We start from the raw sequence: 13491 nt of genomic DNA on the forward strand, positions 1-13491 counted from the left end.
GTGGGGTAAGCATTCATAGACTTATCAGGCTTAAAATACTGGGTTGGCCAAAAGGTTCATTTGGGTTTTTCTGTAAGATGGTATGGAAAAATCCATGAACTTTTTGGCTAATCCAGTGTTTTATACCCCAAAGAGGATAAAAGCTACTGTTCTGATGGATGTACCTGTTGGCCTAGACTGCAGTATATGACTCGTGTGTGTTGAAGTCAATGAAACTGGTGTGGGCAAGTAAATATCTGTCTGTAAGCCTGAAGTGGCAATTTCTGAGAGAGGTTCAACTTCATTATTTATTTTTAATTAAATTTTAAAAGTTAAAGTACAATTATTATATTAGTTTCACATGTGAAACATAGTAATTCAAGATTGTTACAGGTTACACTCTAAAGTTATAAAATACTGGCTATATTATCTTTGCTATATAATATATCCTTGTATCTTATTTATTTTATATATAACAATTTTATCTCTTAATTCCCTCATGCTCTCTTGCCCCTCCACCCTTCTCTCTTCCCATTGGTATCTGCTGTGGATACCAATCCACAATGATAGAGATCGCTATACAATCCACAGGTATAGACGCCTCTATAACTGTGGTCTCTTTCTGTTTTTGTTGTTTGTTCATTTGTGTTTTTCTTTTTTTTGGATTCCACATACAATGATAACATATAGTATTTGTATTTTTCTGTCTGACTCATTTCACTAAGGATAATATGGTCTAGAGTATCCAGGGTATATATAATATATAATAATACAATAATATATCTTATATATATATTATATATACACTACAGCTTTATCCATTCATCTGTGGATGGACACTTAGGTTGCTTCTATATCTATACCCTTATAAATAATGTTTCTGTAAACATTTGGGTACATATATCTCTTCAAATTGGTGTTTTTTGCTTTGGATATATACCCAGGAGTGAAATGGCTGGATCATAGAGTGGTTCTGTTATGGAAGAGATCTAATTTTGTGTGTAACTAACAAAAAATTATTTCAGACTTAGACTCCCATTCTTTCACTTTTTCAGATACAGTTAGAACATTGATTTCACACAATATTCCTCATTCCTTTGTTTTTCTGCCTGTAGTTGATTCATGCTGCCAAAGGAGAAGCCATCAGAATCAGGTCTATTTTGAGATCTCTGATTCCATTGGGAGATTTGGTGGGAGTAATCAGCATTGCTTTTCAGATGCCCACAATAGCCAAAGGTAAGGCAGTCTTCCATTATTTGTAATTCTGTAGGATATTGGATGGTGTGATGGGGGCTCAGATGGTAAAGAATCTGTCTGTAGTGCACGATACCTGGGTCCAGTCCCTGGGTTGGGAAGATCCCTGGAGGAGAGCATGGCAACCCACTCCCATATTCTTGCCTGGAGAATCCCCATGGACAGAGGAGCCTGGCGGGCTGCAGTCCACGACAGAGCACAGGACATTGGATGATGTGTTGTTTTCAATAACGTCATTAGTACTCATAATTTCTTTCCTTGCAGCGTAGTACAATTACATGTTTCTTTTAAAACATGAACCACAAAGTACATTATTCTATAAAATATTTTCTGTAGTCCTTGTTTTTAAACAGCTATGTTTCCAATGGGATTTTATTCTTTTTCATGTGACATTGCAGTTTCCAGAGAAGAGGAAATGGACACCTCACCTGTCTGTCTAAAATTTCTCCTGGAGTTCTTTGGTCCTCCATTCTTTACTGTCTTTCTTGACAGAAATACTTTAATTCACTCTTTTTGGTAGTTTTCATGGACACTTTCTTTCTGTTTTTTTAAAGATTTTTTTTTTTTTGATGTGGACCATTTTTCAAGTCTTTATTAAACTTCTTACAATATTGCTTCTGTTGTTTCTGTTTTGGGTTTTGGGCCATGAGACATACGGTATCTTAGCTCTCTGACCAGGGATCGAACCTGTACCCTCTGCATTGGAAGGTGAAGTCTTAACCACTGGACCACCAGGAAAGTCCTATTCATGGTCACTTTCTCATAATGCTTTTTTTTTTTTCCCCCTAAAACAATGGTCATAGCTTTTGACTTAGGGATTTAAAAATCCCCAGTGTGTTCAAAGAAGTAGTCTTTTTAAGACTAAGGAGAACATATTTTAAAAAGATTTCATTTTCCCTATTTTGACCCAACATTTATTATTTTTTTTTTACAACATGCCATTTTTGGTTTAGAAGCTGCTTAGGCAATGGCACCCTACTTCAGTATCCTTGCCTGGAAAATCCCATGGGCAGAGGAGCCTAGCAGGCTGCCGTCTGGGGTTGCTAAGAATCGGGCAAGACTGAGCGACTTCACTTTCACTTTTCACTTTCATGCATTAGAGAAGGAAATGGCAACCCACTCCAGTGTTCTTGCCTGGAGAATCCCAGGGACGGGGGAGCCTGGTGGGCTGCCATCTATGGGGTCGTACAGAGTCGGACACGACTGAAGCAGCTTCGCAGCAGCAGCAGCAGCAGCATGATTAGTTTACAACATTAATTCAAAAGCATACAAAATAAAATCAACAGACTCTGAATATAAATACCGAGAAACTATGGCTCCTCATGCCCCTGCCCGGGTCTAAGGAGAGGATGGGAGGGGGCAGCCCAGGAGGGATGGAGTGAGGGGATGGTAATAAGGGCCCAGTCCTCCCTCACACTGAGCCTCTGTCATGCCCCAGACCACAGCACAAATGGCACATGGTCTGGGCCAAAGGCCTAATTCCCTGTTGATATTATAATTCACTCTGCCTAATATAAGAAGATATAAGCAGTTACTGAAGGCACCTAAAAGATATGTTAGATCCAAATTATACTTTATTTTCCCTTATTCCAATTGAAGTTTTGTTCAGTTTTAAAGACTTTATCAGTTATCGTTACATATGTCATTTAAAAAAAGTGTTTATTTGTTTATTTGCCTGGGTCAGGTCTCAGTTGCAGGGTGCCTGGTCGCTGTTGCGTCGTGTGGGATCTTTCATTGCGATGCAGGGACTGTCTAGTTGTGACACATGGGCTCAATAGTTGTGATGTGCAGGCTTAGTTGCTCCACTGCATGTGCGATCCTAGTTCCTGGACCAGGAATTGAACCCACGTCCACTGTGTTGCAAGGCAGATTCATAACTACTAGACCACCAGAGAAGTCCATTTATATATTGCTTTTATAGCCAACCAGTCCATCCTAAAGGAAATCAGTCCTAGATACTCACTGGAAGGACTGATGTTGAAGATGAAACTCCAATACTTTGGCCACCTGTTGGGAGGAACAGACTCACTGGGAAAGACCCTGATGCTGGGAAAGATTGAAGGCAGGAGAAGAAGGGGATGACAGAGGATGAGATGGCTGGATGGTATCACCGACTCAATGGACACGGGTTTGAGTAAACTCTGGGAGTTGGTGATGGACAGGGATGCCTGGCATGCTGCGATTCATGGGGTCGCAAAGAGTTGGATATGACTAAGTGACTGAACTGAACAGAACTGATGAATTTTAGACTGAAAATTGGATTAGATGGACTATGGACTAAGGTTCATGACATTGTACAGGAGACAGGGATCAAGACCATCCCCATGGAAAAGAAATGCAAAAAAGCAAAATGGCTGTCTGGGGAGGCCTTACAAATAGCTGTGAAAAGAAGAAAAGTGAAACGCAAAGGAGAAAAGGAAAGATATAAGCATCTGAATGCAGAGTTCCAAAGAATAACAAGAAGAGATAGGAAAGCCTTCCTCAGTGATCAATGCAAAGAAATAGAGGAAAACAACAGAATGGAGAAGACTAGAGATCTCTTCAAGAAAACTAGAGATACCAAGGGAACATTTCATGCAAAGATGGGCTCGATAAAGGACAGAAATGGTATGGACCTAATAGAAGCAGAAGATATTAAGAAGAGGTGGCAAGAATACACAGAAGAACTGTGCAAAAAAGATCTTCATGACCCAGATAATCATGATGGTGTGATCACTCACCTAGAGCCAGACATCCTGGAATGTGAAGTCAAGTGGGCCTTAGAAAGCATCACTATGAGCAAAGCTGGTGTAGGTGATAGAATTCCAGTTGAGCTATTTCAAATCCTCAAAGATGATGCTGTGAAAGTGCAGCACTCAATATGCCAGCACATTTGGAAAGCTCAGCAGTGGCCACAGGACTGGAAAAGGTCAGTTTTCATTCCAATCCCAAAGAAAGGCAATGCCAAAGAGTGCTCAAACTACCGCACAATTGCACTCATCTCACACACTAGTAAAGTAATGCTCAAAATTCTCCAAGCCAGGCTTCAGCAATACGTGAACCGTGAACTTCCAGATGTTCAAGCTGGTTTTAGAAAAGGCAGAGGAACCAGAGATCAAATTGCCAACATGTGCTGGATCATCAAAAAAGCAAGAGAGTTCTAGAAAAACATCTATTTTTGCTTTATTGACCATGCCAAAGCCTTTGACTGTGTGGATCACAATAAACTGTGGAAAATTCTGAAAGAGATGGGAATACCAGACAACCTGACCTGCTTCTTGAAAAACCTATATGCAGGTCAGGAAGCAACAGTTAGAACTGGACATGGAACAACAGACTGGTTCCAAATAGGAAAAGGAGTATGTCAAGGCTGTATATTGTCCCCCTGCTTATTTAACTTATATGCAGAGTACATCATGAGAAACGCTGTGCTGGAAGAAGCACAAGCTGGAATCAAGATTGCCAGGAGAAATATCAATCACCTCAGATATGCAGATGACACCACCTTTATGGCAGAAAGTGAAGAGGAACTAAAAAGCCTCTTAATGAAATTGAAAGTGGAGAGTGAAAAAGTTGGCTTAAAGCTCAACATTCAGAAAACGAAGATCATGGCATCCGGTCCCATCAGTTCATGGGAAATAGATGGGGAAACAGTGTCAGACTTTATTTTGGGGGGCTCCAAAGTCACTGCAGATGGTGACTGCAGCCATCAATTAAAAGACGCTTACTCCTTGGAAGAAAAGTTATGACCAATCTAGATAGCATATTCAAAAGCAGAGACATTACTTTGCTGACTAAGGTCTGTCTAGTCAAGGCTATGGTTTTTCCAGTGGTCATGTATGGATGTGAGAGTTGGACTGTGTAGAAGGCTGAGTGCCGAAGAATTGATGCTTTTGAACTGTGGTGTTGGAGAAGAATCTTGAGAGTCCCTTGGACTGCAAGGAGATCCAACCAGTCCATTCTGAAGGAGATCAGCCCTGGGATTTCTTTGGAAGGAATGATGCTAAAGCTGAAACTCCAGTACTTTGGCCACCTCATACGAAGAGTTGACTGATTGGAAAAGGCTGTGATGCTGGGAGGGATTGGGGGCAGGAGGAGAAGGGGACAACAGAGGATGAGATGGCTGGATGGCATCACTGACTCTATGGACCTGAGTCTGAGTGAACTCCGGGAGTTGGTGATGGACAGGGAGGCCTGGAGTGCTGCGATTCATGGGGTCGCAAAGAGTCGGACACGACTGATCAACTGAACTGAACTAAACTGAAAGGAAGATAATAATACCGCCTTCATACTGCTCTTGTGAACATTTTATGAGATTGGGTCTGGAACATTCCTAACAGTAATTGACAACACCACAAATGTCAAGAGTTGTTATTACTGTATTAACAATTATAGGAAGGAAGGTATTGTTGTAAGGGCTGGAAATAATTTGGTATTAGCCTTCAATCCAAGTTTCTTTAAAACACCTTTTGTTCATTTTTATGATCAGATTCAGTCACTGAGTATGAATGAAAACAAATGTGACTTTGTTATTTCAGGTTGGTATGGTCATGTGTTATCTTTCTCAGGGGCCTGCTTTTTTTCAACATTTGCATCAGTGTTACAAATTCTGTGATAGAATTTGTGGACTCTTACAGTGTATTTCAGCAGCAATTTGACATATTTATCCCATCGTCAAACAGAAAACAAGTTTGTTCTCCAGTGTTTTAAATTGGCACATAATTCCCTAATTCTTCATTTCAGTGATCCCATCTATGAATCTATGGAGTTATACTAAGGAATTCACTCCACTATATAGGCATCACGTGTTGACTGTTGATAGAGAAAATAGTATGGCTCTCAAATATGTTTTAGATGTTATTAAATGCTATTATTATGAAACGTATTTCATTGGAAAGCCAAACTGGTTCATAGAGCTTTGTTCATTGTTTTATAATTCTTTAAGCCATATATATGTAAATGATGTAAATGTACCATGATTATCACATAGAGTACCTGAGTCTTACCAATGTTTTAAAGAGGCTCTTGCTTTGAAAAGACTGCAAACCTTCCTTTACATATTAGCTTTTAGGATGTTTACCCCGAGTTTTATAATTTGGATTATGGATGCCATTTGTTTCCTTCTCAGAATCTGGCATCATACTCTGTCCTAATCACATATACAATTAACAAATGGATGCTAAAATAGCATTTAAATGACCTTGGGTTTACAGTGCACTGCCATATCTGCTACTCTTGCTTGAATAAATTAGAAGAACAGAAAACCATTCAACTGATAGGTTTATTTACAACATGAACAGGCTGGAAAGTAGCCATTTGTAATCAATTTTCACGGATGGCGTGGCCATTAACAACAGTGTATCACCTTCTCTCTTTCAGATGGGAATGTGGTGGAGCCTGACATGTCTGCAGGGTTTTGCCCAGATCACAAGGCAGCCATGGTTTTGTTCCTTGACAGGGTCTATGGAATTGAGGTTCAGGATTTCCTCCTCCATCTTCTCGAGGTTGGCTTTCTGCCAGATCTCCGGGCTGCTGCTTCTTTAGACACGGTAATGATTTGAACAATGGCTTCTGCAACTTTAACCCTGCAGTCTCTGCTGTCTGATATTCTTTCACAGATATGGTCATTCATTCCTTCATTGCCCCCACATGGTTATCGAGTGCCAACTTTTTAGGGTAGCAGAGAGTAAATAGAAAATAAAATAAACTACATCCTCAAGGAATTTACTGAATAGTGGAGAAAAATGGACAACCTGAAGAGTACAGTAAGAATTCTGATCCCTGCAATGGAAGACAGTAAGAAGTTTATATAACCCTAATTAGGGAGGTCACCGTGGTTCCTGTTCAACTTCTAAGTCGACATAAATAGTTGTGCATCTCAGTAAAAGCCATTAAAGCATTAGAAAGGTCTAGTGAGCATTGTTAAGTCTTTCCAACTACAGTATCACCCTGGTGTATTCATTTTTTAATGTACATATAGATTAAAATCTATTTTGTGAGATCAGTAGCCCATGTCAGGAACCTGCCACCATCAGTGTAAATGTTCTACTATTTGAAACATCTTAAAAATAAGCTGGAATGCTAAATGTTAGTCTAGTAGTTGTAATAATACCTTGTTTTATTCTCAATTATATTTCTTGTTGATATCAGAGGAAATCAGATCCTGAGTTGGCAATAGCTCCCACGTGAAAACCGTGAGAGGAGAATCAGAAAAACGAAACTGAATTCTTTTTTCTTTTTTGCTTGTGTTCATGTGAATTTCTGAACCCAAGTATTATAGATGATAACATGGTAAGACAATCAACCTTTGATTGTTGATTCTGATCGACATGTGTATAAATACGATGAGTATAAATACGACATGAGTATAAAGTGTTTGAAATTTACTGTGAGAATAAACTCCTTTCTTTTGCCTCTCCTAGTACAGGGGGACTCTCCCACTCTTTGATATCATTAGCATCATCCTCTTTCACCCATCCTACCCTTGATATTTTATTATGGAACATGAACTTCTGTGGCTTTTTGAAGAGATAGATTATTATTTCATTCATTTTTATCTATTGATGAGCAATTGAAAATCTGTTGTTTTTAGTGGTAAATAAAAAGCATATGAACCACAGTTAAAGCTGTAACAGAGGAATCCATTTCCATATTACATACTTTTGTCAATTTCTGGATCATGAAATAACGTGTCAACATGTATGATCCCTTTGAAAGTTGTCTCCTGACCAACGCAAATGACAGTCTCCTCTCCAATTCCCTTCCAGGCTGCTTTGAGTGCTACAGACATGGCCCTGGCCCTCAATCGCTACCTGTGCACAGCCGTGTTACCCTTGTTAACAAGGTGTGCTCCTCTTTTTGCTGGCACTGAGCACCATGCTTCTCTCATTGACTCATTACTTCACACTGTGTACAGGCTTTCTAAGGGCTGCTCGCTTACCAAAGCTCAACGGGATTCCATAGAAGTGTGTTTACTCTCTATTTGTGGGTAAGTGGACCGTGAAATCGATTTCATGTTTCTTTAAATGAGAGAATTTACTCTTTGGTCCTTGACAAATTGTTATGAATGTTAGCAACAATTTTGGACCAAAAAATTAATTCATGTTAGTCATTGTCATGTACCGAGTTATGAATCTTACCAGAGCACTCTTGCTCCTGATCAAATTCAGGAGTGTTCCTCCAAGACTCTATAGGTATCTAGCCATTGAATATGGTGTTGGACCGATGATGCTGTTCTGGATGTTGGCGGGTGAGGTTGTTGTGTGGGGAATCCCTTTCTGTGTTAGTGTAGGATTAACCTTTCAACTGTGTGTAATGGTTTTAACTCCTCTTCTAGAATAGAAAAGAAAAAAAAAGAGACTTATTAAAGGTAAAAAAAAAAATCTAGTGATATAGTAATAATAGGAAAGTATGACCTATGTTTGACAGTGATGAAAATCAAGGGTCTTACTATGAAAACCAGAAACATGTGTCTTCTTTTGAAGTTCTGACAAGTGCAAGTGACAGTTTCTTAGACCCCTAACTAGGTTAATGGTTTCTTTCTAATAGACAGGAGCTCTTGGAGGTGAAAGCTTGCAGTCTATCCAGAACATTGGTGAAGGAAGGGTTTTCACTCACAATGGAATGAGTGTATGGGTGTAGGAGCCAGATGGGACTGAGAGAGGTTACAGATTAGTTCATAATCTTAGTTCCCCGACCCTACAATTCTGTGAAATGGAATCAAAACCTGTCTCACTGATTTTTTCAAAATATTAAATGAGGTGAAGCACTCGGGATTACCAGAATAATAAATGGTAACAGGGTGTTAGTTTTCTTTCCCTTCCTCCTCTGGCAAAATTTCTTAGTCTTTTTCTCTCCCTCTTGCTCCTCCACTCCCTCCTCTTTCTGCTTCTGATCTACTCACTGAGACCGTTCCCACTCATTGAAAAGAGAATAGAAGGGGCTGAAGAGGACATCTGCTGTAGCAAATGAAGGTTGATTTTCAGATCAGGGAGCTAGAGATGAGTTTGAAATATAACCTTTTATGAAATTACGTAACTCTCAGTTAATCTTTGAATTAGGAACACCTAAAATTAACATCATTTGAAGAGAAGTGTAGGTATAGGTTCTTGGGGTGTATAATCTGGTTTAATGAATTATCTACTTAGTTTAAACATTATTAGATATTCATGATTAAAATTAGCTTTGTTCCACCAGCCAATTGAGACCTTCTATGATGCAACACTTACTCAGAAGATTAGTATTTGATGTCCCATTATTAAATGAACATGCAAAGATGCCTCTTAAGGTAAGTACAGGAAATGTTTGTAGTTATTTGATTACTGGGTACTCTGACTTTGTTTCCTATTACAATATGTACATTTCTTAAATTCATCATGTTTAATATTGGATGCTGGAAAATTTCTTCCAGTTATTGAAATGGACATATAAGTTGTATTTGTGTGTACATCAACCTAAATAAACAAGTAATAAAAGGCCAGAGAAATCCTAAGATTGGTTTACTGTATGTCAGTGGAAATAGAAATCAGTGGAAAGAAAACAGGCCATAAGAAAAAGATGAGCCAATATATTCTTAAGCCAATATATTCTTATATACCATGGAAACATGGTAATAGGCCTGGCCTAAAGTATTAACAACCTCGAGGCGTTAAGAATAGACTTTAAAAACAACATTTTCTAAGTCTGTAATCAAATGAGTTTCCAAATATCATCTCATAAGGTTCAAAATAATCCTTATGTATATGCAGTTCTGGTTTACCACAGAGTATAGAAAATTCCTTGACATATTTGCTCCCCAGCTTGGTTATTCTGAACAGGAAATGATCAAGTCTCATTCTGTCTTATTGACTTGGAATATTTTCTTGTCGTTGAATATCCCAATCCAGACTGAGGATTAAGATGTTAGGTGTAGACTAATAAATGGTCTAGTGGCATGGTCTGTGCATGGAGGTCATTGTCCTGTAATGGACTTTTTATAGGTGACCACTCTGCTTTGCCACCTGGTAAGCATTATATTTTTTTCTCATGACCACACAGTAAAAGTGCTATACAAAGAGGTTTGAGATAAAAATGAGCCTCTATTTTTTGAGCTGCCATTTCACTAAACACACCTAGGTATTTAACAAAAACACTCTTTCTCTATGAAAATTAATTTTGGTTTAATAAACCTAGGGAAATTAATGAATTTTGTAAAGTAAGTTCTGCCTTGCTGAAAATCCCAGTTTTACCTGGGATAGTGCATGTCACATAGAATTTTCTTGATACGAATGAGCTAGAAGATACCTGAAAAAAGATACAGGATGACTTTATGTGATAAAACTCTTTTGTATTATAGATAGTTCTATGTTATTCCAAGCAAATTAGATCTCAATATTTCATCATTTGAGATTCCTAAATTGTGTGTTTGTGTGTCTTGTAACTGAGAAGGATACTAAGCGAGAAAAAATATGTCTACAGTAAGATATGCAGTTAGTTTTAATAAGAGTAACTCTTATCAGTTTAATTTCCTTGTTAGATATAGGTAAGAGTCCAAAATGTATAGTTGCTTTATAAAGATTATTTTATTAATTTGGCAATTAGTTGTGATTATTTCCTAGTATATTAATCACAAATACATTATCCAAAGAGTTACTAAATAATGGAATCATAAAGTGTAATGATTAAGGATAGGCAGAGAAGAAGCAAAAATATCCAGAGTTATTGTCCCCTGAGAATGCACATTTTAGGTGCTGTATCCTCTGGGTCACCCTGACATCAATCACTTTGTTAAATGCATGGATTCCAGGAGATAACAAGTCATAAAATTACAAGAAAATGATAGCAACTAAAGTAGATCTCAGTACACAGATAGCCCATAACCTCCTAAAGAATTCTTTTCGAGATAATTTGTGAAATTGGGTGTTTGGTCTTTATCGTGTAATCAGTGTTAAATCTTAAAGAAATATCCTATATAAGGTAATAGTATTTTCCAAACGAATTCATATGGAATTGAGTAGTTTCCTTTCACTTGGCCTTGTTACATGGCATTAGAATGCCATTGGGAGGAAATGGAAAAAACAAAACAAAAAAAAAAAAAAAAACAAACATTGAAGTATCTTTAGTTCAGTGCTCTTATAATTGTTTTCCTACCTAGCTGCTGACAAATCATTATGAAAGATGCTGGAAATATTACTGTCTGCCTGGAGGGTGGGGCAACTTTGGAGCTGCCTCAGAAGAAGAACTTCATTTATCAAGAAAGCTGTTCTGGGGCATCTTTGATGCCCTGTCTCAAAAGGTAATTTACCCTGTCTCAAAAGGTAATTTAATCTTTTGTGGATTTCTTTGTATCATAAAATAATTGAAAAACCATAGATTCTTGGTAAGAAAGTGTTCCTAGAAGAATAGTGAAATGCTGCCTTTACTTATCAAGACTTGACATAGTTTTGTTTTTTTCTCTTTATAACAAATGTTGAGAATGCAATTTATATTGACTTTTCATAATCATGATGGTAACATGCTTCTTGTAATTACAACACTGTTTGACTTGAAAATGGCTAAGCATTGTAGCAAATGATTCATATGGATTGATTAGTTTCTGGTATTTTTGGACTTATTTGGACTCAAACCCTCCCTCATCAGTCACCTCCCCAATCTTATAAAGCCTGAAGAAATCTTGTCAAATGTAAAAATGTTAAATATTAAAGCTCATAAAGTTATAATATTCCAGTAGCCTATTGACTTTTCACACTTTGCTGCTGTGGTGATTTAAGTGTCTGCATTCGCTCTCGCTTTATGTGCATGACATCCTCTAATACTTGCCATATTTGCAGTGAATGGTTTTGTACACTCTTCAGGAAACTGAAGCATAGTATTCAGTGAAAATCAGAACATGCTTGCTCTGCTCATGCTTAAATCGTTGATCAAAATCAGTTTGAATTCCCAGACAGACATTATCAGATGACTGGAATAGTATAACAGAAGTTTGCTACATAATAAAGGAAGTTTATCTGTGATAACATGTGGTAGCTACATCTGAATGCTTTTTCTTGTTGAATTGTGTTTGGGAAACTGAGTCCTTTTAAAACAATATGTAGAACGTATTTTTAGAAGAATTTGCAACTTTAAAAGTTAGACTTTGAGATAACTTTAAAATAATTATTATTTTTGATTTTTTAAAAAATCTGTAAATACAGTTTAACTATGTAACTAATATACTTTCCCTGGAGGTTTTGGTTATGCATTTTTCCTGTAAAAGTTCTTTCTCTGTTCAGAATTTTTTTTATACTTTGAAATACAAGGTATAAAATTAAAATTTCTTACTCTCTGGGTGTTATCCTTTGGGTGTTTTTTTATATATAATCTTTATAGTGTGGTACAACAATAATCTATAACTAGCTGTAATAAACTATAATTAATATAGTCCTCGACTGAAATCATTTTTATGTTGTGAAAGCATATTGTACACTTTGAATATTCAAGTTCACCTCACTTCACATATTGGAAAACAAACTTTTAGAGAAACAAATATTTTATTCGTTTTATGATACAACTTCAGTAAAAAGCTTTAGTTTCTCTTATGTTTGGTGGGATTTAAGGCCTTATTTTCCATTTTCTAGAAAAAGAATCTTTGGGGGGACTGAGTTAGCTGAAGGTAATTCAGATTTTCTCCTACAACATCCTATCAGTTACAGTGCTCATGTTGATCGCTTTTGCTACGTTGTAATGGGATATTTATTTCTTTGGTCCTCCATTTCTTCCCAGAAATATGAACAAGAACTTTTCAAACTGGCACTGCCTTGCCTGAGTGCAGTTGCGGGAGCTTTGCCTCCAGACTACATGGAGTCAAATTATGTCAGTATGATGGAAAAACAGTCATCAATGGATTCTGAAGGGAACTTTAATCCACAACCTGTTGATACCTCAAAGTATGGACTCTTTCTATTGCAGCAGATTTTTATTGTAAATGATGTGTGAAGTCTGAAATTGAATAAGGTACTAAAGTGAACTTTCTCTCATCCATGCCCCCTTTGAATTGGTATCCTTTTAATAGGGGTCCCTTTACGTGATGAAATGATAGTAGTAATAATAATGGTTACATGAATACCAGAAATAGATAAGATGTACCTTCTACGAGATATACTCTTAACATCACCAGGATTCTCTGTATGTAACCACATGGTTATATCTATAATCATGAGAATCAAGAAAGGATATCAGTTATCTTTTTAGTTGAAGTTCTACCCTAAATGTTAAATCAGTAATTGCAGTCAACCTCTGTGTAGGGTCTTTGACTGGGATGCT

The 13491-nt window shown here is 37.4% G+C and overlaps 1 protein-coding gene across 1 annotated transcript in view; it reads left to right on the plus strand.

Moving 5' to 3' along the window:
• Positions 1 to 13491, plus strand: part of RYR2 (ryanodine receptor 2) — an 809907-nt gene that overhangs the window by 588509 nt on the left and 207907 nt on the right. The window contains exons 48-53 of the mRNA XM_069571617.1: positions 1095 to 1215; positions 6592 to 6761; positions 7980 to 8200; positions 9409 to 9499; positions 11345 to 11485; positions 12952 to 13115. Coding sequence (XP_069427718.1) covers positions 1095 to 1215; positions 6592 to 6761; positions 7980 to 8200; positions 9409 to 9499; positions 11345 to 11485; positions 12952 to 13115 — 908 coding nt within the window. The remainder of the gene's footprint in view (positions 1 to 1094; positions 1216 to 6591; positions 6762 to 7979; positions 8201 to 9408; positions 9500 to 11344; positions 11486 to 12951; positions 13116 to 13491) is intronic.

Source organism: Ovis canadensis, chromosome 25 (genome assembly GCF_042477335.2).
Source record: "Ovis canadensis isolate MfBH-ARS-UI-01 breed Bighorn chromosome 25, ARS-UI_OviCan_v2, whole genome shotgun sequence".
Lineage (NCBI taxonomy): Eukaryota > Metazoa > Chordata > Mammalia > Artiodactyla > Bovidae > Ovis > Ovis canadensis.